The 27510-nt window shown below is 47.8% G+C and overlaps 1 protein-coding gene across 2 annotated transcripts in view; it reads left to right on the top strand.

Annotated features, from left to right (window-relative positions):
* BCORL1 (BCL6 corepressor like 1) overlaps positions 1-27510 on the top strand; it is a 59765-nt gene that overhangs the window by 3007 nt on the left and 29248 nt on the right. For both annotated transcript variants that reach the window (XM_087813553.1, XM_087813554.1), the window contains 3 exons: positions 17048-17177; positions 21926-22016; positions 22298-25570. In XM_087813553.1, coding sequence (XP_087669679.1) covers positions 17092-17177; positions 21926-22016; positions 22298-25570 — 3450 coding nt within the window. In that variant the 5' untranslated portion in view covers positions 17048-17091. The remainder of the gene's footprint in view (positions 1-17047; positions 17178-21925; positions 22017-22297; positions 25571-27510) is intronic.

The raw sequence follows: 27510 nt of genomic DNA, 5'->3' as shown, positions 1-27510 counted from the left end.
CACTCCTCAGAAAAGGAGGTGGAGGCTACGGTTTTGTTAACTACCTGGCCCCAACCCCCGATCCAGGGATTCGACGTTCGGAAGGGAGGATGGCCAGCAGGGCAGGGCGAGTAAGGTCTTGTTTTTTGGGGGGGGTACTGTCCGTGGTGAAGTCTTTAAGACACCAGGAGAAATATCCTCCAGCCTCAGAGAGGAGGTGCGACGGGTGCTCTTCAGGGCTGCGTTTTCCCCGGTGTTGGGGTGCAGGAGCCGTAGGGTAAGGGGTACCCCTAGGTGGCGGCGGGGCCTGGGTTAGGGAGTGGGAGTGCTGTGATGGGGGCAGGGGCAATTATCTGAGTCCCTGGAAAAAAGGCGGGGGATGACTTCGGAGCGCCCTGGCTCCGCTGCCCTCGCTCAACGGGCGGGGGCCGCCAGGCCGGGCGCGGCGGGGAGGGGTCTTAAATTGAAGGGGGATGAGATCGGGGGCAATTCCCACTAGCTCCGGCAAACCAGGGGGGGAATCCGGCGTGCAAGCTCTCCACCCGCTTCGCGCCAGGCCTGGAGGCAAGTGGTTTGAGAGCAGAGCCCAGGGCTGGAAGGAGGGAGGCTCCGGTTACGGGGCCGGGTTTCGGGATCAGGGGCAATCCCCCAGCCCTTGGAGAAGGAGGGCGAGGGATGGCCGCGAACCCCAGGGCTCCCCCACCCTGGTCCTTAGGGGCGTGAGGAATGGACAGCAGGCCCAGCGGAGCTGGATCCGAGAGGATCGCGGCTGGGGCGTGGGGGGGCTTAGCGGTGGGCTTCGGGGGGAGCAGTCCGGCGGCGGGGCGGGCGGGGCGTGGGGCTCCGGCGGGGCGGGGCCGGGGCGGCGCTGCCGCCGCCGCCGCCGCCGCCCCTCCTGCTGGGGCCGCAGCAGCCGTTGCCGCCGCCGCCGCTGCTGCCGCCGCCGCTGCTTCTGGGCGGGGAACGGAGGCCAAAGGGAGTCCCGTGCCGGGGCAGAGGGCGCAGGCGGCGCACGGTGGGGAGGGGGCAGTCCTGGGGGCGGGAGCAGGCGCGGGGGGGTGGGTGGAGCCCCGACGGGGGGCGGTACGATCCGGGACGAGACGACGAAGAGCCCCGGGGGCCGGTTTGTGGAGAACTAGGTACCGGGAGAAGGAAGGTGGGGGGTTGGTCCCGCGACGGGTCTCGTGGGCTTGACTCTTCGAGGCTCTTCTTCGGGATAGAACCCTGCAGGGGCGCCCATTAGTCCGGGAAGGGATGGGGAGGTGAACTGGACGGTGGAGGGGGGCCTTCCTCTCTAGGGTCCCGACGAGAGGAAGGCTGGGCCAGAGGGCCGTCCGGGGCAAGGCTGGGGACGCGTTATGGAGGTGTGGGAGATTGTTGTAGGGAAAGATGTGGTTGAGGGGAAAGGCGGGAGGGAAGCACACTGCAAACCCACGAGGCCAACAGCACAGGCCAGTGGGGGTGCCCTTCTATTCCATCCGCACCTCCCCCTCCCCCCCAGTGGAAGCACTATGTTTTTCTTTTATTGCTTTGAAATTTTAAACGTTGGCTGTATTAGCCGTCGATGTGGTGATACTTATTCATTCTTGGTATCTGCCAGAGTAGACGGTAAGGGAAGTCGTCTTTTGCCTAGGACGGATCTAGCTCAGGGTTTAGGACCTCTTTAAGCGATTGTGGGAAGGGGGCCTCGTAAGTTGTGCGACAGCTGAATACTCTCAAGACAGTTTGGAGGTCGTCCCTGTGGCACAGAGGTGGAATACTGTCGCAAAATTCCTTGGTGAGATTTCTGGGGATGCAGTTGTAGGTTAGCGTTTCCCTGGAAGCCCCATGGTTCATTCGGCTTAGAAGACTCTCAAAGTCACACTGTTGAAACGTTTTTTGGGGGAAGGAAGGGGAATGCATTTGGGGTTAGGAGTAGATTAGGTTGATAATAAAATTCTTAAGTTTGAAGGGACTTTAAAGGTCATCTAGTTCTCTGTTTGCCTGTCCTATCCTTGAATATTGGGATAGAGGGAGGTTTATTTGGGGGGAGATAGGGTAGGCAGCACAATGGAGCAGAGTTTAGTTTAGTACTAGAGTACTCAAATTGGGTGGTGATGTCACCATGTGGTACCAAAGAGGGCAGCATATAGGAAAGAAATTTGGAGGATTCCACTGGGGAGTAAATGGGGTGACCAAACCTTGAGAATCATTTGGAGGCTCCAAATAGGAGTAAAACATTGGGGGAGGAACCTGTAAAATTTTGATGGAGAAGCAAAATTAGTAGGAAAGACTGGGGGACCTGGGAGGAGCTGGGAGCTAGGTGACTCAACTTCAGAGAATCTGAAGGTTGATAGTTTAGGAGGGAAATAGGCATCTTGACTAAGCCATGTGGATATTGATAGGCAGACTAATTTTTTGTTGTTGTTAATCCTCACCTGAGGATATTTTTTTCCATTGCTTTTCAGAGAGAGTGGAAGGGGGGAGGGTGGGAGGGAGAGAGAGAGAGAGGGAAAGAAACACGTGCCCCTGGGTGGGGTGAACCTGCAACCCAGGTAGGTGCGTGCCCTTGACCAGAAATCGAACCCAGGACCCTCTAACCACTGATCTAAACTGACCAGGGCGGCAGACTCATCTTTTGATAGGGCAACTGAGGCAGCTTCCCTTGGGGTAGACGTGGGAGGTGAGAGCCACAGGCTGTGGGGCACAACTCAAATTAACGTTTAAGAGGGGCTGACCCTGTTACCAGCTTTGGAGCAAAGGTAGGTTTCTTTCTATTTTGGCTCTGAGAAGTCACTGATAGAAGAGGAGGGGACTCGGATGTCTGGGTTAAAGAGGACTAGTTCTTTAGATGGCAAATTGTTAGGATAGGGCAAAGGAAGCTAAGTCCCTGGCAGACTCTGCTATTGGAGTCTGGATTGGGCAGAGGGGAGGGGAGCTCCAGAAGAAATGGTGGCTGTACCAAGGGCACTCCTAGATATCACTGTTTTGATTTACTAGGAGTGGAGGGAGGATCCCTTTCTTTCTCAGTGGCATAGATTTTCTTGGGGAGCAAAGGGGCTTCCTCCAAGGGTCTCTTTGCTTTAATCTTGCTGCAGTTCACTACATAGGGAAGAAGTTTCGTACAAGTGGCAGGGGATCTCATGACCAATCTGGATAATGGGTCTTATAGAGCTACTTCTTTTAGGGGAACAGAATTGTGGGCAAAAAGGACTTGAACACAAGAAAGAAGGGAGGTAAAAAGAGAAGTCAGGAAGAGGGCTGGTTGGGCAGTGAAGGAGGAAGAAAGGTGATCATCACTGGTCCCATGTTAGGGCCAACTAAGGAAAGAGTGCAACCTTGAAATCTCCAGGATAATGTTTTCCAAAGTAAAGTTGGAAGAAACTTTAAGGCTATTTACATGCTGGAATCACTAAAGTTGAGGCAAGAGAGAAGAGTGATCTTGGGTAAAAATAGGATTGGGGAGAAACCAGCATGTAGGAAGAAATATAATGTTTACCTGTAAGGAAATAGAGAATCTAGAGATAGTATATAGGCTAAAAAATGCAGAATGTGAGAGAAAGAAGAAGACCTTGTTACTCAGGTGTTATTTGGAGCTGGTGTCAAAAAAGGTAAAAATTGGTAGTTGCTACCTTGGGAAAGCCCAGGAAGCAGAGGTTAGCTGAGATCCAAGGCTTACAAGTTTTAGCATTAATTAGACAATCTAGACTAAATAAGGATACTGAATGGGGGAAGGAATTCATGATCCTAAATAGAATGGCCTTGAAAGAAGGAGAAAGTGGGAATACACCAGTTTTTCCAGTCTGCAAGTGGGAGGGATCCTAGATATAGGAAGGTGAATGATGGAAATTCTCAGAACATGGGCCTGAGAGCCTGGGGCCAGAATTGGAGGGTGGGGTGGGGGCATGGAGGAGAGGTGCTAATTAGGAGTTGAACATCTGGAGTGGTTTGTTGAACCTAAGCTGAGTTAAGTTTGAGATAGACTAGAAGAGCCACAGCGGGTAGGAAGTTATTTTCCAGCATCAGTCAGCATCTGGGTTTGAGAGAGGAGGAATTCATTACTGAGCTGGGTGGGAAAGTGGACCCCTAGAGCGGAACAGAGAAAGCTGGGGAAAGTGGACATTGTTGATAGAGTACAATAGATGGGAGAAGCCACTGACAATTACGTAAGGGGTAAGGAAGACTCTAGACCTTTGAGGTGGTGGTGTTCATCCTCACCTGAGGATATTTTTTCCATTGATTTTTTTAGAGAGAGTGGAAGGGAGGGTGAGAGACAGAGAAACATCAACATGAGAGAGAGACATTGATTGGTTGCCTCCCACATGCGCTGCGATCAGGGCCTGGTATCCAGCCTTCAACTGAGGTATGTGACCTTGATGAGGAATTGAACCCATGACCCTTCAGTCTGAGGGCTGACGCTCTAACCACTTAGCATACTGTCCAGAGCTAGAGCTTTGAGTTTTTAAAAAGAAAGGAAATTTTACTCTGCTTTTGCTGGAGTTCTAGTTAGGTATGAGTCTATGCTTGCCAGAAGGTTTGGCTTCAAGATGGCCAAAGAGGGAGGTAATAAGACATAATTTACCTTTTGGCCACTAGGATGCTAGTACAGTGTTTTACGTAGTCTCACATGCAAACCAGGCTTTATTAATGCCAGTTTTTGAATGGTCATCCTTAAAATAATGTAGAAATCATTCTCTTCCCAAATCTACCCTTTCCTACCATTCATACCTTAAAAGCAGTCTTTTATGATGACAACTTTCTTATGTGAACTGAAATTGAATTCTGGTCAAGAGTAAGATTTTAACTGTTTCTATTCCCATAATTCAAATGTGCTGTTCTGTTTTCATGTGTGTGTGTGTGTTTTTAAAGCAGAAGCCACCCTTTTCCCATAAAACATTTAAAAATGGATAATTGTTTAAAAAGTGGCTGCAGGCTGCATGTCAAGGTCATATTTTCCCAGGTCAGTGAATGGTGATGAATTTGAAGAGAGATGATTCATTATTTGTAAAACTTGGTAATGTTCAGATTTACTTGTGAGAGTATGTGAGGCAGAATACATCTTCATTTGGATTTTAAGAAGACCTTAATTAAGCTAAGTGGCCATGAAGAATTGAGAGTACTGATGGGGCAGGCAAAGCTTTGTGTGTCAGGCTTCTTTATCGACTGTCTGCTAAGAAACAAAATTTGGTTACCTCACTGCTAAGGTATGCTTAGAAATCTTAGTGTTAGTGCCATTTAAGGGTACAGTTGAGTTTTGTTATAATGCTGGTGTGCAGGCATAGGAGAACAAACGGTTTTTTATTTTTCCAAGTTCTTTAGAGAAGTGCACTATACGTGACCTTAATCCCTGAGAGGAGTCAGTTCACTCTCTACCTGGATCCATGAGGTGCTTAGGTATCTTATATGGTGATGAGGTTTTACTTGGTTTAACTTGGTTGTACCATATGCAGGTTAGTGTCGTACAGTGGTTATTTAATTACCTGGGGCTTTGGAGACATACAGCCAGCCGCACGTTAGATTCCTTTCTCTTCTACTTCCTAGCTGGGTGGCAGGAAGCAAGTCACTTAACTTTCTTGAGCCTCAGTTTTCTCATCTATAAAATGGAGACGATAATCCCAATCTCATAGGACCATGAGGATTATATGAGATGATATGTATGTATTACCAGGTCCATACAGGGTGCCCAATAAATGGCACCTATTATTATGTTATAATCCTAGTTTTTCTTATTCAGTTGTGTCCTACGACAGTACCTTTTATATTACACTGTGGTAAACTTGGTAGCATAATGAAAACTGTCAATAATTCCCGAGCACTCCCCTTCTATCTTGATTTTCCATGCTCTTTCTCCACATTCCTGTAGTACATATTTAGCAATGGCAGGAAGAAATAGTTTGGCTCATCACTGCATTATCGCATCCATCTTTGAGGTGGAAGTGGCAGCTTCTTTAAAAGCTGTGCTGTAACACTGTTAGTCTTTCAGGGCAGGAACTGAAGAGTGTCTATCCAATTGAAACTTCAGGGAACATTTTGGGCCATGCTAAAAAAATGACCCAAGCCTAGTTTACTGGGGTGACATTTTAAAAAACCATTGCTTTCTGAAAAGGGTTGCTGTGTTTCATTATGACTGGTTGGGCTTTCCAGCTGTCTCTGACATCTGGAAGTTCTACAAAAGCTGGTATATAGAGCTTGGGCTTGGTATGGCTCTATGAAAAGGATCTTCATCAGTCATTGGATGGGAGAGGATATCTCAAGTAGCTCAGGCATCGCCAAACCAAACTTCTGAGCAGAGAAAAAAGGTGCACTGTAAAATAGAGTTCTCTGCAGCTAGAGTGGCCTCGGATTCCAGCAATCAGTTTGGCCAGTAAAGGGAGAGAGTGCTAGCAGGTCAGTTTAAAACAGATGAGTTAACAAATTACAATTGACCCTTGGACAATGCAGGGGTTAGGGGTACCTACCCTGCACAGTTGAAAATTGGAGAATAACTTTTGACTCCCTAGAAACTTAACTATAATTGTCTCTTGGTATCTGCAGGGGATTGATTCCAGGCCCCCCGCAGATACCAAAATCTGAAGATGCTCAAGTCCCTTATATAAAGTGATATAGAACAATGCATACAGTCAGCCCTCCACCTGTGGATTCCCAACCTCGAATGGAAAAGACTGTTTTTGAAACCCGGTAAGTTGAGTCAGTGGATGCGAAACCTGGGGATATAGAAGGCCAACTGTATATTTATTGGGGGGGGAAATCCACACATAAGTGAACCTGTGCATTTAGGACCTGTGTTGTTCAAGGGTCAACCATAATAATTTCTGTTTTACTTTGGAAATGTGTTACTCTCTACCCACCCCCCTTCCCCAGCAGATTTATATTCTGCTTAGGCAAATATTAAAATGAGTTGTTGCCTGAGCACACATCTCCTGTAAGTGGTAGAAGGCAGTCCGTCCGTAAGTCGGCTGGGTTTAAAAATTAGCTGTGTCTAAACAACACTCAGATAATTGGAAGTTGATTTTTACTGTTTTGCCGCACTCAATTTTATTTTGTTTCTGTGATTGTCTTTATTGTGGAAGTAAAGAAAAGAAAGAAAAGAAAGTTTATGAGTGATCAAGGGAAGTAAAAGGAATCCATAGGCCCAATGCTTTTTATATAGTATTCTTGGTTGCTGTATGATGTAGAGGGGATTTTAGTTTTTTCCATTAGTTTAGCAAGTATTTATTGAGTACCTGTTGTGTGCCTTGTATCATTCTAGACATTATTGGGAGGATTATTAAAAGGAGTATAAAGTACTGTTCCCTGGCCGGTGTGGTTCGGTTGGAGCATCGTCCCATATATCGAAAGGTGGTGGCTTTGATTCCCGGTCAGGGCTCAGACCTAGGTTTCAGATTTGATCCCAGGTTGGGGCATGTACAGAAGGCAGCCAATCCATGTTCTCTCTCTCTCTCCTCCCTTCACTTCTCTCTAAAAATCAATAGCATGTCCTTGTGTGAGGATGAAAAAGTATAAAATATTCTTTCTTTCCTTAAGGAACCTATAGACTGGTAGCAGGTTGAGCCAATATTGACAGTTTGAAATTCTGTGAGCTAATAGTATATGTGTCTATGTGTGTATATGTGTACCTTTGAATGAGTAACATATATACAGTGAGTTGAGCCCATAGGCTGGGGTGACAGAATAGACAAAACAGCCTGATAATGACCTCTCCAAATATTTGTATAAGACGTCCAGGAGACTTTAAAAAAAAGGCCAAAGTTTGGTGAGGAGGAATCCTCTTCTGATAAAAATTCCATATCATGAATACAGTATGTTGAAATGGAGGTAGCCGAGGTTAGTCCATGGGAGGGAGGACACAGAAAAGCATCACAAAAGGGGTTCAAGTATCAAATGATATGGCTCAACTTTGGAGTGTGAAAGACACAAATATTCACACGGTCCTACTGAAGACCAAGACTGAGGAAATCTAACTCTTATTTTTGATCTAGTCAAAATGAGAAGTGCTCAAAAAGCAACTGATTACTTAAAGTGACATTTTGAGGTGGCTTTACATTTTGAAAAGGACTGATAAATTTTGTAGTGATTGCTTAGGCTTTCTTGATATCTGTGACATTAAAAATTGTACAAAATCTTGTAATTAGATCCTAGGTCTAGTATAAAGATTTGATGAGGTGTTTTCCTTAAATGGAGTAAAATAATTTCCTTGCAGCAGGAAATGGAAGTGAGTACTATTTGAATAATAGGAAAAAAGTATCATGGCAGTTAGGTAGAAGACCTAAACTGACTTGGTGGCATGAAAATATAAATTAGAGATTAAAACTTTTGTTTTTGTGTATTTCATTGTTGGAATCTGTTACCATTGTTCCTTTCAAGTGCTTTCATGTTGTCTATTTCAAGTAGGGACTAGTTTATTCCCATTTTGCAGATGACATAGTAAATGGACATAGTGAGGTGTCAGAGATCATTGAAAAGTGGGAGCTGACAATGCTCTCAATTAGAGGATTCCAAATGGATTTTGGCAGTTTTTAAACATCAAATTGAATGGATGGGGATTCTACCCTAGTGAGGAGATTGAAAAGCTCCAGAGAGATTGTAAGCTCTGGCCACTCCATTAAGATGGATGTCTGGCCTCCCAAGGCAACTGTTGGAGGTAACTACATTCATTTGAATGTGTAAGCTTTCATGTGTTGAACAGATAGTTGACATTCATTTGTATCCAATCTCATAAATTTTTATAGGCGAGGTAGGCAAGGTTTTTTAAAATTTATTTTTATTTAAAAAAATTTTTTTAATCATTTTTATTTATTTTAGAGAGAGAGTGCAAACATCAATTTGTTGTTCCACCTACTCATGCACTCACTGATCCCTGCCTGCCCTGACCAGGGATTGAACCCTCAACCCTGGTGTATCAGAGTGATGCTTCAACCAACCAAGCTAACGGGCTAGGGCTCTAGGCAAGGGTTTGTGTGTGTGTGCGCGTGTTGGGGGGGAGGGGTTGGTTAATCCTTACCTGAGGATATTTTTTCCATTGCTTTGTTTAGACAGAGTGGAAGGGAAGGGGAGTGAGAGAGAAGCATTGATATGAGAGAAACACATGAATTTGTTGCCTCCTGCATGTGCCCTGACCAGGGCGAGGAACGAACCTGCAACCCAGTTATGTGCCCTTGACCGGGAATGAATCCTGCGACCCTTTGGTCCCCAGGCTGACACTCTTAACCACTGAGCCAAGCTGTCCAGGGCAATAGGCAAGGTTTTTAAAGATGGAGGTACACAAGTGGCCTGTGAAGGTGCCCATGCTAGAGCTATGTACAGGCAACTACTTAGCCTTCTTGGTAAATTATAGGAGTTGATGTCTCTGGGAACAGGATGCAATGTCCCTTATGAGACTGATCCCTTGGGATAGAACCAATGGAAATATTTGGATAGCCAAACAAACGGGAACTAGAAAGTGCTAGGACAGATTTTCAGGTAGAAGGTTGGGATGAACAGTGCAAAGGGCCCCTTCCTCTAAATTGCCCAGTGGATTATTTATAGTTGCTTTTGTGTATGTTTATGGTGGTGTGCAGTGGTAGAGGGAAGCTAAGTAAAGTGATCAGGTAGGGAAGTAAAGTATGGCAGGGACAGATGAGGGGTTATAGACACTGGGGGGAATGCTGAGGAGAATATTCGAATACCCTCGTGTGGGAAACTAGTCAGAACAATTTACATTGGAGAGCTTCCTCATTAGGTGGTGAGGTTTGGCATATGTAATTAAGTAGGGAAAATGGGAATGTTAGTCTCCTGTTGAATAACACATGGAAGAAGGCAGAGTGACACAAAGGGTAAGATCTGTGGTAGGGGTTCCTTATTGAAAGCCAGGTAAAGTTATCCTTGTTGGGTATGTGTACACTTTCCTATTGAAAACAATAACTTGGTGTTTTGACCTCTCTCTAAAGGTATGTGGTGACTAGGTGGAAGTTATGGCCTTTTCACTTTAGCCCTAGGATCTCAATATCAGTACTCTTTTGGATCTCCTTGGAGGTGTCTGAGGTGTCTCAGATGCTGCTTTTCCCAAAGTGGGGTAATGGGTGGCCTCTCCTTTGCTTCTGTGAAGTTTAAATGTGAATACCTCTGTCTAATGGGATCTTCACCCAGAGCTCTGGATTTCTATTGGAGCAATAGGTCCCAAAGTTGGTTTTCTTTACTTATTAGTCATCACTGACCCAGCCCTCCATCTTAAACTGTCTGCTGGCCACGCCTATCCTCTTGAGGACAGATTCAGGGCCCCGCTTCAAGATGAATATTTTCCAGCTCTTATATTTTAAAGTCATAATTGCTTCCAGGTCACCAGGCAGTGTGAACCAAAGAAGCCTGGGGAGTACTTCCAGATTTAGTTTAACTGAGACCTTCTTAATCTTGAATTTCTAATTTACTGTCTTGATGGTAGAGTCCAACCGTGGATAAATGGGCAGGTTTCATGCTATGTTGTTCATGATTCTGGGGAACTTGTCCGCTGGACGCACACTCTGTCTGGTCATTTTCAAGGTTAACTTTTTATTTTATTTTTTTAATCCTCACCTGAGGATATGCTTATTATTTTAGAGAGAGAAGGAGAGAGAGAAACATTGATGTGAGAGAGAACATTGGTTGGTTGCCTTCCCAACGTGCCCCGACTGGAGATCCAACCTGCAACCTTTCAACGGGACAATGCTCCAACCAACTGAGCCACACCACACACGGCCAGGGCTCAGGGTTAACTTTTAAAACACTTTCTACCTTGGCAAAAAGCATTTGTGAGATAGAAATGCTTTATTACCTCCTTTTGTGTCCTCCTCTTCCTCATATGCATGATGACCATGCTTTGCTTGGCGTGTAGTTGTGAAATCTGCTTGCTTGGGTATCTTCATTTCCAAACAAATCCAGAAAAGTCTGTCCCATTGTAAAATCTTTGCGATTTTAGTGCTGTCTGTTCCCTATTACCAACTCCCCTTAATCCTGACTTGGGCTCTAATTTGATGTTCTCCCCCTTTTGATAACATATTCTCTCTAAACTTTTCTAAAATGTCTGTCTTCAGTGCTTCCCCACAGTGTTTCAGTTTGACCCGTGGTGGTGAAATAGTTCAGGTTCCTCTATTTCGTTTTTTTCCCTTTTGGTGGTTATATCCTACAGGCTTCTCTTTCATGCCTTTCACACCTGCCCTTGTCTTCTAGTGTGTTTTTTTCCTTTTGGATTTTTTTGCGGAAAGATTTTTGCTTCATTGTGGTTTCTCTTCTACCTGCTCTCCCTTGGCGTAGCTGCTGTTTCCACCATTTAAAGGTTAGTGTCTTTCTATTAGTCCTTTTGCTTTTTTGGTTTCTCCTGTATGGTGGTTATGCCTGGCTACCTACTTGCTGCTGCCTGCTTGTTGGAGTCATTCTCTTGAATCTTGGTCAGTCCTAGTTGTGTATACATGTGCCTCCTAAACTGGAAAGTTATTTATTTATTTATTTATTTATTTATTTATTTATTTATTTACTTATTTTCCAGCCACGCTTAACACTTTGGGTTGCTGGAGCAAGTGCTCTCCTTTGTTCTCACCATGAGTTGGATGTGTCTTTTGAGTTTTCTCCCACACAGTGGGGCCAGCTCACAGTGGTCCCCACTGCCTTCTAGGCAGTGACCAGTATTTGATTCTGGGGCCATGCAGCTGTTCATTTCTTACCAATTATATGGTTGTGACATCTGGGAAAATCCTTTGAGGTATTTCATATCCTTGTTCCTGTGCTTCCTGGGTCACATGGTGTTACCAGGTTTCTTCCAAGTTCCTTTTAAGAATTTCGCCTTTTGCCTTTGATGTGATGGTTCCCATCAGAGAGGGAGTGTGAGAGATTGAGAACACACACCACACATGAGAGCAGGTGCTACGAGCAAAAGTAAGTGGTATATGAGTGTGTATACCAGCGGAACCTACCAAGTATGGCGTGTCTGTAAGGTTGAGTGGTTAGTGATTTGATTGGACATGCTAATAACAAAACCCTAGGCCCACTGGATTAGAATTAGAAACTCCAGGATTGGAACCTACGTCTCTTGTGTTTTTGTTTGCTTTAATCTTCACCCAAGGATATTTTTCCCATTGCTTTTCAGAGAGAGTGGAAGCTGGGGGGGAGAGAGACATCTATGTGAGAGAAACACATCGATTGGTTGCCTCCCACACGCACGCTGACTGGGGCCTGTAACCGAGGTACGTGCCCTTGGCTGGAATTGAAAACTGGGGCCCTTCAGTCCGCTGGCTGATGCTCTAACCACTGAGCCAAACTGACTAGGGCATGACTCTTGTGTTTTGAACAAGCTCCTCAATGATCCTGACTTGGGAAATTGGTGTGTTGGCCATCTTTTTCGTTTGTTTGCTAATGCTCACCAGAAGATATTTTTTTCCATTGCTCTCTTTTTAGAGAGAGTGGAAGGGAGGGGGAGAAACATTGATGTGAGAGAGACATATTGATTGGTTGCATCCCATACTCACCCTGACAAGGGCTGGGGATCAAACCTGCAACCCAGGTATGTGCCCTTGACCGGGAATTGAACCCTCGACCCTTCGGTATGCAGGCTGACACTCCATCCACTGAGGGACACCAGCCAGGGCTCTGCTGGCCATCTTGACTCCTCCTGTCCTATGTGACCATTGACGCCATCAGTGCCTCTTTAAAAGTTCCTTTTGTTTACTCTCTGGCTCAGAAGGACCAATCTTAGTGGCCTTGTGTAGACCACTTAGCTGGATTCTTTCCTGCCTGTGCTTTCTATCCCTCCATGCCCCTCCCCCTCAAAGGCTACTGCTAATTAGCAGCAGTGGGCTTCACATAGGAAGGGGTGCTGCTCTGACAAAAGCATAATTCAGGAGTGGGAGACCAAGAGTTAAGCAGGTGCTCCATCTTTGGGAGCTTGTGAGAATGGGGTGCCCGATATAAATTTCCCTCTCTAGGTAGTCATAAAATGTGTATTGTATGGTAATTATTTTGGTTTTTACTTGGTTTTCTTTTTGTAGTGGTGGTTATTTTGTCTTTTGGGAGGAGTCTAAAAACTCCTTTATCTAGATGATGATTTTTACTTGTTGTTCTGTTTCCAAATTCCAGGATTTCCCCCTTAGATTTCTATCCCAGGTCCTACATGACTTTTATCTGCTGCTTACAAATATTCAGGTAGCCCTTAAAACTCATAATTCATGTTGAAATTCATCTTATGGCAAGAATGGCCCCTTCTATGACCGGGAGTCTTCTAATGCTTCATAGGGAGAAAAGGTGAAAAAAGTACCTGGTGTATCAGTCAGCAGGCTGAGCTGTTGTTTCTTAAACTGGGATATTCCAAGATATTGTAAGAAACAGTCAAAACTTGATTAACCAGGATATTCAGGGAATGGGATCCTGGTGAACTGATGTAAAGGAGACAACTTATTTGTCATACTCCTTGTTGAAATCTTTCTAAAATTATGTGTTAACTCATATAACTGTCTTGGTAATGTTAAAGATAATTTTCAGAAAAGGTAAAATCATGAGTCTTGTACAGATATAAAAATGAACACGTTAAAGATTTTATTTTACTCACTAATCAACAAGGGAACCAGACATGTTATAGATGGTTGAAAGAAAAAGTCCAAAAGCACAGATTTATACGGAGCAAAGGAATTGAGTTGCAAATGGAGGCAAAACTGGTTTTTCTGCAGTGGGGAGGGAAGTCAATCCAAAGTCTATGGGACAAGACAGTTTGCATATCCATCAGTTACCTACAATTTACAGAGGTGCAAAATAGCTTAAAGATAATGAACCAGGCTAGGATCAGGCAGCTCCAGAAGGGTGTGCTATAGACAATGCATAGTTTTTTCATTGAAACACAAACATTTTTTCTGTAGTAACTGTACATGGTAGGTACTTTTTGGGGGGTTGATTTTGCTTTTTGTAATTTCTTAGGGTCATCACCTCAATTCTCATCCAGGATTCAGTTCCATATAACATGCATTTGCTAATTACTTACTATATGTAAGACATTGCAGAGGAACTAGAGACAAAAGAAGAGATGGTATTTCTTTACCTTAAGTAGCTGATTGCCTGGTGGGGGAGACAGATAATGCCTCTCCCACAGCTAACCACACTTGAGGATAAGAATCAGGGCTGCGGTAGAGGTAGGAATGACATGTTTTGGAACCAGAGAGGGAGGAGTTAACTGACCAGGGACTGGGGCTGGGGAGATGACATGATGACATTTAAGCTAGGCCTTGAGGGTGACAGAGAGGAAGAGGGGGCATGGGAGAGACCATTTCAGGATGAGGAAACAGCAGAGTCCTGGAACTGCATGGCCTGTTCAGGGAAGGGTCAGGATGACAAGGGCAGCAGGGGAATGGCAGGACGTGGCAGAGAAGACAGAGAGGTTTGAGGCTTGGTCCTGGAGGGCCCTGAATGCTGTGCTAAGAAACACAGGCTTGATTCTGAAGACAGAGGAAAGCTATTGAAAGCTTTTGAGGAGGGAGGGGATGAGGGGATCGAACTGGTGCTTTAGAAGATGAATTGATTATAGAATCAGGAGATTGGAGACGGGGACCAGTTAAGAGGCTATTGTAACATTCTGGGTGAAAGACGATGAGGGCCTGCATCGGGGTAGTGGCAAAAGGGGTTGAGAGAGGATGGAGATGGCATTATTTAGGCTTGGCTCCTGGCTGGATGCAGGCAGTGGGGGAGAGAAAGAGTTGGAGGCCACAAGGACAATGCTGAAATTTCCAGGCTAGGGGATAGTGGTGCTATTGACTAAGAGGAAACACGCTGGGCATGGGGGTGGGGTGGGGAGCAGGTTTATGGGAACAGATAATGAGTTCAGTTTGAGACACATTGAGTTTGAGGGGCTCCGTGGACATCCAATTAACAGCAAGTTGCTGGCAGCTGGAAACTCTGGTCTGGGTCTAAGGAGAGAGGTCAGGGCTACAGATACAGATTTGGGTGAGTTGAAACTGGGAGCTCATGAGCTGAGAGGGAAGGAGGGGCAGGGCTGACAGATACACATACACACAGAGGGAGAGAGGTGGGGGTAGTGGAGAGCCAGTGGGAGCCAGACTGACGGGAGGAAGACAAGAGAGACAGAGAGGAAGACTGGAGGCTGAGGTGTGAAGAAGAGTGGGGGGAGAGGGAGGAAGAGAGTGGAGCCTGAGGGAAGAAGAGGAAAGTGAGATAACGGAGGGAAAGGACCTGGGGCAAGAGAGGTGGGAAAGGAGAGACAGTTGGAGGAAAGGAGATTGTGCCAGAGAGACAAAGGAAATAGGGAGAAGAGAAACGGGGGAGAAGGGGAGAGACAGCTGGGAGAAAAATAGGAGTAAAGGGAGGTGATGAGGAGGAATAGAGGGAAATAGGGAGATTGAGGAGGAAGGGAAGGGAGAGAGAGATGCCTGGCAGGTAGGAAGAGAATGAGGGAAGGAAGGGGAAGAGAAGATGGTAAAGGTTTCTGGCGTGGGTGGAGAGAGAAAAGGGCCCTAGAGAAGCCAGCAGGCACTGAGTCAGGACAGCCAGGAGAGGGCCAAGTCCAGGGAAAGGGTTAAAGGCACAGTAGCCTATGCTGCAGAGATAGGGAGTAGGGTGGGGACCAAGAAGAGGATGGGAGTATGTGGCTCTGCTCACCCCTCACTGCCCTTTGCTCATTCTCTGTTGTGCCATGCTGGCCTCCTGGCCCTTGCTTGATCTTAGCAGGCAGTCCCAAGCCTTAGAAGCTCTGCTTAGGTTGTTCCCTTTTCCATGGAATTATCTTCTACCAGATATCTACATGGCTCACCCCTTTGCTTCCTTCAAGATGTTGAAATGTCTACTCCTCAGCAAGACAGACCTACCCTAATCACCCACTTTCAAATTGGAGCCCATTCTGCCCCCTACCCCTGACCATCGCCGTGCCCCTTAGCCTGTGTTATACCTCCTTTTAACACTATTATAAATATAGAATCATTTAATGTGTTCACTGTCCATCTCATACCACCAGAACATAAGCTTCATGGAGGCGGGATTTTGTGTTAATTGTTGAATTCCCAGTACCTAGGACAATGCTGGCTCAGTAAGTATTTGTTAAATGAATATTACTGTTGTGTTGAATATGGACAATCTCTGAAAATTGTTTAAATGATAAATGAAACAAATCCTTAATATGACTCTATTTTATTTTACTATGATTTGCTTCTTTGGAAAGTGGAGAACAGTGTAAAATTCTGGTCACTATAGGGTTCTGTTCAGTTGAGCCTTGATGAATAAGGCTTTCGGTTAGTAAGTAAAGAGTTTAAGGGTCTCAAGACAAGCTCGTTGGATAAGTCTCTTTTTTTGATGCCTCATTTTCTCTAGAAGGTGAGTTGGCTGTGCAGTGGTTATCAACAGTGAGGGCTGGACATTGGCTGGTGAAAGGGGTGGTAGGTCATGGGGATGACAGACTGAAGGAAGGAAGGAAGGAACAAGGACAGAAATGTGTGGTTCTTGATGGGACATTGTTTTTTGCTTGTTTGCTTGTTTGTGGTCAGAGTACAAGGAGTATTGTATCTGATTTGGAGGGAGCTTTAAAGCAGGCTAGATATATGCATCATCTCTGTATAACTCCCCACTTGAAATCAGAAAAGAGTATTTTTGAAGGGCTTATAAAGAAAGTGTGTGCTTCCTCTGGAGAGCTTGAATTGGCTACGTCGCTCAAATACTTCAGTACCCGTGGATTAGAGTTGACAAGAAAAAGGTCCTCAGTAGTCTTTCAACTCACTGTTCACATATGGGAACGACCCTCTAATTGTAGTTGGTTAGGCTAAATGTGTGTAGAAAAACATACTGTCATCTCATTTGTCTGAAATAGATTGAATTTCCTCGAGCACTCAAGCATATCTGTCTTTAGGATAATTTAAAAATCACTCTAGGTGATTAACAGCGTCCTCGCCTCCGTCCTGAAACCTATGGATTCCTGGAAAGCTGGTGCTCCCTCATCCCCATTTGGACCTTAATTTCCCATGGCAGGCTGGCTTATGAGAGAGAGACCGCTTGAACATTTTGGTGCTGTAATTACCTTTATTTAAGCATTTCCTTGCTAAAGGTGGTTAAGCAGGTGGTTACAAGTTTTGATTTTTGGGGGGTTCTTTTTCCTCAGGGGAAGTGGCCACAGCAGGTCCTATCTGGTGGTGAGTGGCTGTCATGATCTCTACAGCACCGCTCTACAGCGGCGTTCACAACTGGACCAGTTCTGACCGGATTCGCATGTGCGGTATCAACGAGGAGAGGTGAGGAGGCTGGGAAGGTGGCTGTTGCCGGCTTCCGGAGAGCGGTGCCTACTCACCAGAGGGGTTAGCCGCAGCAGGGCCTGGGGAGGGACCTTGGGGGAGGTGGCTTTTAGTCATTTCTGATTTTCCTGAGATAGGATGGGACTGGGATGTGAGTGGCCTGCTCTGCCTTGCCGTCCCTGTTCAGACGTAGGTGAGGAGGCCACCAGATGACCTTTCACCAGCTAGTACTTGTCTCCTCATTAAGAACTGTCAGACGGTGGAATAAGGGGAAGCTCAGGCAACTGCAGTTTTTATTTGCTGCATCCATGTTTGGTGCTCAGGAGACGCATAAGATATTTTTGGCCCTTGATACAAGCCTGGAAGAAAGGTGGTTCTATCATTCAGCTTTATACTGGGTGCTGTTAGTGGGTGTTCTGGTGACCAGTGCTTTCCTGCCTCACGAGGCTAATGGTGATTCGCAGTAAGATCCTTATCTTCATAAGGGAGATTGAACTGCTTAACGTAGTTTTCATATGAAATTGAGAGTTGATGATGTCTGCCTATCTGTGTATGTTTTCAGTTTTCTGTACACCAGAATATTTTGTTGACCAAGCTATGCTATTTTCTGATCATGCCCCATAAGAAGAACAATCAAAAAGACCTTTAGATTTTATATTTTACTTTCATAAACCTTGGCCAAAGAGCTGCATGTGATGGTTGCAATGCCTCTCCCATTGTTAGAGAAGGCATGGCTCCCCCATGCTTGCCCCCGGTGTTTAGCTTTTCTTTCAATCCATCGACTGCTTACATTTGATCAATCACCTAGAACACAGAACGATAACGGCTTTTCCTAAAATTCAAGATCTGGCTATTCCTTGGGTAAATCTTACAAGTGTATGTATGGATGTGTATGTATGGGGGAGTGTTGGCAGTTTTGAAGGGAAAGGGAATGGACGTCTTTGTGTGTATCTACTTTCTTTTTCTGTTGTTAACTGGAGAAGTGTGTACTTGTCTGAGGTTCAGGTAAGGAGAAAAGACCTTTTTTATTTTTTTAAAAAGCCATTAGCACATTAGCACCTGATAGCTTAATACTGGAGAACAAATTAGAGATGGACTTAAAAGGAATTTGATTTTAGAATATAAAAGTCAAGATCAAGAAAAATAAGACAAAATTCTTCTCAGATCTGCATGAGGAAGGTATTTTTCGTTGCATATGAGGTATGGCCTTAGATAATTAATCCAGAATGGTCTGGGGAAGGCAGGGTAGTGGTATTGATTTGCCTAAGTATTCATTGGCAACTAGTTATAAGGGGTTGAGACTTTGATGCAGAGATCTGGACTAGAGCCTCCAAAAATATCAATGTACAAGTTACTTCCTGTCACTGTCCATTCTAAATGCCTTCTGAGAAAGAAGCAGGGAGTGGGCCTGAAACCTGATTTTCCCTCTTTGTGGACCTTTCTTGGGATGTTAAATTACCAAATATGCCTAGTAGTTAAGATGACCTTTTAAGCATTGTCACTTCTGATCTCATCTACCCTTTATCGTCACCTCCCCACTACAGTCTAGGCCATGCTATAGCTGATTTCCAAAATGTTATCTCACCTTATTTAAAAACCATTGTCCTCAGCCCTTTACAACTTGGAGAACTTAAGCATTTTGGGTAGAAAGCTGCACCTGTGGCTTAACTCTTAAAGTTATGTTTGGGAAGCCTCCCCAGCTTCATCAGATGCAGTGAGGACTGCAGGGGCTGGGGGCAGGAACTTTCTCCTGCCCCAAGGCGACTGACTCTAGTCAAACCTCCAGCTAAATCTGTCTTATGTACTCGCCTCCTTTCTTGCACCCATTCATTCCTGCATTCAACAAACATTTATTAAACCCATTGAGAGCAAACCAATCATCACGAGACATTAGTGGTGGGTGACTGCTATAGAGTGACATATACAGGTCCTGTGGGAGTCTAGATGCAAGATTGACAGACTTCCTGTGGGAATAAGGGAAGACTTCCCAGAGGCAGTAGCATTGGAGTTGGGGCTTGAGGGATGAGTAGGAGTTTAAGGTGAGGGTTGGCATTTCCCACATGGTGTGTTTGGGGAAGACCCTGTGTGGAATGAAGGTGGTCTTGGAGTGTGGTGGGACTGAAGCAGGGAAAGTCTGCAGGGGCTGGAAGATAAGGAGCCGGGTGTGTATCATGTGGTCAGGGAACTGTAAAAAGGCCTGGTCTGACAGTGGTGCTGGCCCTTAATACTTAGGAAAACGGCCTGGAAAGGTTATGGCCAGTTCTGGTTTAAGTTCAACAAAGCCTTGAGCATAACAGCTCAGGGTCATCTCTGTTGGGAAGAAATTGTGGGATTGATTTTCAGTCTGATTGAAGCCTGCGTTGACCCCTGCTCCCTCCTCCTGGCCACCTGAACCCTCCTAACCTAGCCTGGTTGACCCTGCTCTCCGGGTATACCCCTCCCCTGCAAGCTGTTCCTGTCCCAGGTTCTCTCAATGGAGCAATTTAATGTTTGCTTAGCTTTGCACACCCCTCTTCTCAGAGGATTTGAAACATGGCCTCACGACATTTTCCCAGAGCCTTGGGGGCTGGCACTCAGGCGTGGGATGGCTGGAGTAGCCAGAACTGCTGCTCCTGCTGCCACTGCTGCTGCCACCTCCAGTCTCTAGGATGGCAGCTGGCTCTGCATTCTCTGGTGGGGGGCAGGATTTCTGTTTTCATGATGATTTTATGCCAGGTAGGAGCTGAGCAAGGGTGGGGGGCGTCGAGTATGCAGCCAGTTCCCCTTTGCATGGTCAGGAGGGGAAATAATGTAAACAGATAACACCTATCCTCTGTAGTCCTTCATGTGGAGTTGGTGAACAGGGGGCACTGCCGCTTGTTTTTCCTTGCCACACCCCCCCAAACCATTCTTGGCAAGTCTAGTTGGGAAACGCTTCCCCCCCATCCCAAGGCTGGGGCTAGGTCTTGCTTTCCTGGTCTCTCAGGAGTTGGTGTCAAAGTATGTTTTCCTTTTTCCTCAGGCTCCCCTTCATCCCCACCCTCGAGACCCCTGATTGCATCTCTAGCCCTCGCTTCTCCTTACCATCATTTCTGTTTGTCGCCAACAGTTGTTGCCAGCAGTGGAACCCTCCCACTTCTGCCAGCTTAGCTGCCTTTTAAAAGGAACAACCCACCCCTGCCCACTCCCATTGCCACTTGTGGAGCCCTGAAAAGACGGGGAGAGGCCTGCAAGTGATCCCCCTTGCCTTTTTTGCTTCTCTTGCCCCAGGTATAATTATAATTTTGGAGTCATCAACGGTGCCCTGTTCCAGTGGGAGGGAGGAAGTTAGCATGGCCCTCCCCTTTCTCCTGGGGCTTGACTGCAGGTGCCTGAATGGCCCTTTGGCTAGGGTTGCAGGTGAGGTGGGTGCTGGCTTCTTCGGGGGCTCAGAGAGAGGGCTCAGAAGAAGGGATGAGAAAACCCAGGCAGCCCATCTCCCCAGAGGCCCCACAGAGCATCTCGTCTTTTGCCCCGTAGGAAGCACAGTGCAATACTTCTGCTGGAGTTTTATTCTTGCACCCAAACCTCCCCCTCAGCCACTCGCACTATGGCTGCTGCCCCAGCATGTCTTCCTTAGGGCAGACAGTGGTACGCTCTTGCTGTCCTCAAGCCACCAAAAACTTCCAGGGGTGTTTTTCTCTCTTTAACTCCTAGTCTGACCTCCCTCCCTCCCTCCCTCCCTCCCTCCCTCCCTCCCTCCCTCCCTCCCTCCCTCCCTCCCTCCCTCCCTCCCATCCTCCCATCAAGATGTACCGTTTTCTAAGGTTCTTATCCAAAATTTAGAGAAGACTTTTTGAGCAGATGGGAGTACAGTTAAGTTTTTCTCCTTTGGGGCCCAGCTCTTTGGCCTTGAACCCTTCCCCCTTGTGATATACCAACTTGAATTTGGAGCCTGTGGCCTTGAAGGCCTCCCTTTGGGATGGAAGAGAATGCAGTGGTGCTGGGAGGTCAAGGGGAGAGTGGGAACTAGCAGGGGTGGGACACAGGCAGGGTAGGGTAGAAAGGTGGAGGAAGGCACAGCTGGAGCTCGGTGGTGCTCTACAAAGTAGGAAGAGGTACCCTGGAGAGAAGGAAGTTGTGCCCTTGAAATGCCCCTCAGTACCCAGTGACCTGGTGGCCTCGAATCAGTATCATTACATGTGCTGGTAAATGTGTATCTGCTCCAGGCAAGCCCAGCCGGTGACTAGGTGATGAGTCAGATTTAGAACATAAAACACAGTGGAGGTGACTATTTGTTTTAGGAAAGGATTACCCTTACGGTACCTGTAGTCTGCTTCCTTTGTAGACTTAAAATAAGATCGCATTTAAGAGAAAAGCAGTTTGCATCCGCCTTTTGAGATCTTATGTAACTTACCCCTGCCCTTTTGGGCAATGCCCAATAACTCCTGGATGGTCACTTTGAAGGGTAAGCTCTGGGGACAAGGCAAAGGTGCTGGGGTATCTTTCACACTCTTGACCAGAGCCCTAGAAAACAGGATACACAACCCAAAGAGGGAAGTCTATAGACGTCAGCCCAGGTTCCTTTGCAAGAACTTGCAAAGCTAGATATGGAGGCTCCAGTTTGCAACTTGGACTCTCCAGTTCCTTGTGATTTCCTCCAAGCCACCAAGGGAAGCAAGACAGGAAGGCTTATGGGAACTCAGACAGGCAGGGGACATTCTGGGGAAGGTAGCAGTAGTCCAAAGACTAGCCTCATGTTTCTTCTATGGTTGTGTCTCCCCTGCTAGAAGAGCACCTCTTTCTGATGAGGAGTCCACGACAGGTGACTGCCAGCACTTTGGATCTCAGGAGTTTTGTGTCAGCAGCAGTTTTTCCAAGGTAAGGGGCCATATGGAGTCACATGCCACCCGCCAAAGGGTGGAGCTGAACTGCCCGGGCAATGTGCCCAGCCTGTCACCCTCAGAAGAGGGACAGGAAGGGACAGGGTGTTTCCCAGGAGTTTTGCTGTAAGACAGAAATTGGCCAGCTGCTCTTTGCTTCTGCTGAGACCCAATTGGTCGAGTTGCAAAGAGGACCAGCAGTTGCCTCTTCTGGGCCTTGGGAAACTTGCCCCATCCACAGAGAGCTACTAAGATGGACACGTTGCTCTGTCGTTGCAGGTGGAGCTCACAGCAGTTGGAAGTGGCAGCAATGCCCGGGGGGCAGATGCAGATGGCAATGCAACAGAAAAACTTGGGCACAAGTCAGAAGACAAGTCTGACAACCCCCAGCCAAAAATGGACTATGCTGGGAATGTGGCAGAGGCTGAGGGCCTCTTGGTGCCCCTGAGCAGCCCGGGAGACGGGCTCAAGCTTTCCCCTACTGACGGCTCCGAGGCCAGCAACAGCAGGGCCGACTGCTCCTGGACTCCCCTCAGCACACAAATGAGCAAACAGGTGGACTGCTCGCCCGCTGGGGTAAAGGCTTTGGACTCTCGGCATGGTGTTGGGGAGAAAAATACTTTCATTTTGGCAACTCTGGGAACTGGAGTGCCTGTGGAGGGAACCCTGCCTCTGGTTACCACTAACTTTAGTCCGCTGCCAGCACCCATCTGCCCTCCTGCTCCCAGTTCTGCCTCTGTCCCCCCATCTGTTCCGGATCCATTCCAGGTTCCTCTCTCTGTCCCCACCTCAGTGCCCCATTCTGGGCTAGTTCCTGTCCAGGTTGCTGCTTCGGTTGCGGCTCCTTCCCCTCCCTTAGCGCCAGTACCAGCTCTGGCTCAGGCGCCACCATCAGTGCCCACACTCATCTCGGATTCGAGCCCCCTCTCAGTTTCAGCCTCAGTCTTGGTGCCTGTGCCAGCTTCTGCTCCCCCTTCAGGCCCTGTTCCCCTGTCGGCTCCAGCCCCTACCCCCATCTCAGTCCCAGTTTCAGCTCCTTCCTTGACCTTGATCCAGGCTTCTGTGCCCCCTTCGGCTCCAACCCTGGTCCTCGCTCCTGTCCCCACTTCAGTTCTGGCTCCCATGCCGGCATCCACACCTCCAGCAGCTCCCTGTGCTCCGTCAGTGCCGATGGCCACTCCAACCCCATCCTCTGGCCCACCTTCTACCCCTACCCTTATCCCTGCCTTTGCTCCTACACCAGTGCCTGCACCCACCCCAGCCCCAATCTTTACTCCAGCCCCCACGCCCATGCCAGCTGCCACGCCAACTGCCATTCCCACATCCGCACCCATCCCGGCCTCTTTTAGTTTGAGTCGAGTGTGCTTTCCTGCAGCTCAGGCACCAGCTATGCAAAAAGTTCCTCTGTCCTTTCAGCCAGGGACAGTACTGACACCGAGCCAGCCGCTGGTGTATATCCCACCTCCGAGCTGTGGGCAGCCGCTCAGTGTGGCCACACTGCCAACCACTCTGGGAGTCTCCTCCACTCTTACACTCCCTGTCCTGCCATCCTACCTACAGGACAGGTGTCTCCCTGGCGTGCTGGCTTCCCCAGAGCTACGGTCTTACCCATACGCATTTTCTGTAGCCCGGCCTCTGACTTCAGATTCCAAGCTGGTCTCTCTGGAGGTGAACAGGCTCCCGTGTGTTTCCCCGTCCAGCAGCACCAGCACCCAGCCTGCGCCCGATGGGGTCCCCGGGCCTTTGGCAGATACTTCTCTCTCCACTGCTTCTGCCAAGGTGCTTCCAACACCACAGCCTTTGCTGCCAGCCCCCAGCGTGAGCTCAGCCCCACCGCACCCCACCAAGATGCCAGGTGGCACTGAGCAGCAAACAGAAGGGACTTCCGTCACTTTCTCTCCCCTCAAGTCACCACCACAGCTGGAGCGAGAGATGGCTTCTCCATCCGAGTGCAGCGAGATGCCCCTCGACCTCTCCTCTAAGTCCAACCGCCAGAAGCTCCCGTTGCCGAACCAGCGTAAGACACCCCCCATGCCTGTGTTGACTCCCGTGCACACCAGCAGCAAAGCGCTCCTCTCCACAGTCCTGTCTAGGTCTCAGCGCACAACCCAGGCCGCAGGCAGCAACGTCACCTCGTGCCTGGGCTCCACAGCCTCGCCCTTTGTCATCTTTCCCGAGGTTGTGAGGAACGGGGACCCCAGCACCTGGGTGAAGAACTCAACGGCGCTGATCAGCACCATTCCCGGCACCTATGTGGGAGTGGCCAACCCCGTGCCTGCTTCTCTTCTACTGAACAAAGAGCCCAACCTGGGCCTCAGCCGAGACCCCCGCCATCTCCCCAAGCAGGAGCCCATCTCCATCATTGATCAAGGAGAGCCTAAGAGCACTGCTGCCTCCTGTGGCAAGAAGGGAAGCCAGGCTGGGACTGAAGGACAGCCCAGCACAGGCAAACGTCACACCCCAGCCCGCATTGCCCCAGGGCTGCCGGGCTGCCAAAGCAAGGAGCTGTCTCTGTGGAAGCCCACGGGGCCAGCAACTATTTACCCACGGTGTTCAGTCAACGGGAAACCCACCAGCACCCAGGTCCTGCCTGTTGGCTGGTCACCATACCACCAAACATCTCTGCTTTCCATTGGTATTTCCAGTGCCGGGCAGCTGACCCCCAGTCAGGGGGTGCCCATCAGGCCCACCAGCATTGTTTCTGAGTTTTCTGGGGTGTCATCTGTTGGCCCCAGTGATGCTGTACATGGACTTTCTGAGGGGCAGCCACGGCCTGGGGGCCCCTTTGCCCCAGAGCAGGACACTGGCACAAAGAACAAAACTTGCCGCATTGCTGCCAAGCCTTATGAAGAACAAGTCAGCCCTGTCCTCCTGACTCTCAGCCCTCAGACAGGGGCTCTGGCACTGTCTGTTCAGCCTGGTGGTGGGGACATAAGAGTGAGTCAGGGGCCTGAGGAATCAGAGAGCCACCTCTGCTCTGATGGCACTCCCAAGACAGAAGGCTCCCAGGGGACTTGTGGCCTGAAGCTGGCAGTAGACACAAAACCTAAGAACCAAGTGCTGGCCACCTACATGTCTCATGAGCTGGTCCTGGCCACCCCTCAGAACCTGCGCAAGATGCCCGAGCTGCCTTTGCTACCTCATGACAGCCGCCCCAAGGAACTCATCTTGGACGTGGTCCCGAGCGGCAAGAGGGGCTCCAGCACAGAGCTCTCGCAGCTTGGGAGCCAGGTGGACCTGGGGCGGGTGAAAATGGAGAAGGTGGACGGCGATGCGGTCTTCAACCTCGCCACCTGCTTCCGTGCTGACGGCCTCCCGGCAGCCCCCCAGAGGGGCCAAGCCGAAGTTCGGAACAAGGCCACACAGGCCCGAGTGAAACAGGAAAGCGTAGGGGTTTTTGCTTGCAAGAACAAGTGGCAGCCAGAATCGGTGGTGACCGATGGGGTGACCGAATCTCTGCCGTCTAAGAAAATAAAGTGCGGCAAAGAGAAGGAGGATGAGGAGCAGCAGCCACCAGCCAAAGTCACAGCCCCGAGTCCTCATGGACCCAAGGTGAGCACTGGGCTGAGGCTGAAGCCAGGACCGACACACCAGTGGTCTGCTTTGTCCTGCAGGTGTCAACCTTGTTTAACCGCGTCCGTGTTCTTGAGTAGCTTTGGGAGCTGAACTGATTGGAAGGCTGGTGTCCCCTTTCTAAGTCACGTTCTCCGTATATGGTGTTTTCACATGGGGAGGAGCTGTATTTTGTAGGATGTGGGAAATGATTTGGTTCCTGAGGTGAGGGAAGCCATTGTCCCAGATGAGGTTGGAAAGCGGAAGAAGGTATTGGCGAGGGAAATCAATAACAGGCCCTTCCCAGCAAAACCACTCTTCCTTTTCCTTTTCCAAGATGACCGCCCGCCTTGAGAACTTGGGGCCCAGGGCGGGAAGGGGCCTTCGACAAGGTTGTTGTCTGCACCATTGGGGAGCCTGCTCAGGATTTGCTTGGAGTTTAGTGGGACTAGAGCCAGTTTGGCTTCTGGGCTCATTCACCAGTTTTCCACCCCCACTCCAATGCTTAAGGTGGCAGCTTTGGGATTCTGCCTGTTGGAAATTTGGTGTATAAGGCAGGTGGGCATCTAGACCTGGAGTTTTTATAGGCTAAGGATAGTGGCGGGGTTCTAGGCAAAAAGGTGGGCCAGGAGGATTTGACTTGAATCGAGTGGTCCTCTAAGGGTGGGGATTTGGGGAGTGATGGCTTCATGGGTATGGGGTTTCCATTTGGGGTGATAAAAAAGTTCTGGAACTAGATAGTAATAATGGTAACACAGCTCTATGACCATTAAAAACAACTGAATTGTAAACTTAAACGAATTGTATGGTGTATCTCAATAAATTATATGTCAACAAAGCTGTTTAAAAAAGATTAAATAAGATGATATATGTAAATGCTGAGAACAGCTTGGCACATAGTAAGTGCTTAAAGTGGTAGTGGCTGCTGTTATTATTGTTAGTATTGCCAACAAAATAGACGTCTTCCCTGCTCTCATGGAGCTTATATCTTGCAGATGACTCAATGGCAGGCAGGCACTGCCTCTTCCTGTCTTGGATGAACAGTTCACTGGGCCCACTGACAGATGCAGAGGGCAGAAAGTAAAGTTACAGGATTAGGGGCCTTGAAGCAGCGCTTAGCAATGGCCTGTAATGATTCAATAAATGTCCATTTTTCAGGAGAGCAAATAACGTAGACCTTTCTTTTCTCATATTCCATTTTCCTGAGAAAGAAACCATTGATAAGCAAACTATGATCGGGAGTTAATTTAAAACAGCCCCTTTCAGGGCATGGCCAAGAATCAGGAGAGTCTCAGGTCTCCAACTCCACCTGCCCCAGGGCCTCGCAGAATCCTGAAAAGCCTTCTGGAAAAGAAAGAGTTCTGCTTCATCTGGCTCTGGGTGTATTTAATTGTCTTCTCATCCTTTGTAAATTTCTTTGGAAAACCTTTCAAAACTCTACTCACCTGCCCCATCCTCCCAACTTTTTGCCTGAGTCAGAGTGCATAATATATCCTTACTCTCAGTGCTGCCCCTGCAGAAGATATAGACAGAAATCCCTTCTAGATGTTGTACTTGTTTTTGTCTGTCTGAGGAAGTAAAAGTTAATGATCTGTACTTGAAAGAGCCAGCTAAAAAATGATATTCAGAAATAAGTAGGGCATGTTCAAATTTACATGCATGGAACTTGATTCCCCTTGACTTAAAATAGTTTTTCTCTGGCCATACCTGAAGGTCAGGTTTTAAGCAGCAGTTCCCCATCTTCTTTCCTCCTTAATTCCCTTTTCCTCCTCTGCTGAATGAGAAGCAGGAGGAGTTCATGGGATAGTAGGAGTCCTTGGAATTTGATGGGGAGTGATGACTTCCCTGTCCCTGGATAATTGAGGTCCCCCTTCCCATGGAAAACGTTCCATCAGTAAGATACCTGCCACCCCCTTAGCTGGAGCTAGATGGTTGATAAC

The sequence above is a fragment of the Miniopterus natalensis genome, chromosome X, assembly GCF_054644295.1.
Source record: "Miniopterus natalensis isolate mMinNat1 chromosome X, mMinNat1.hap1, whole genome shotgun sequence".
Lineage (NCBI taxonomy): Eukaryota > Metazoa > Chordata > Mammalia > Chiroptera > Miniopteridae > Miniopterus > Miniopterus natalensis.
Note: the sequence above shows the minus strand (reverse complement) of the source record. Positions and strands in the feature narration are given on the sequence as shown.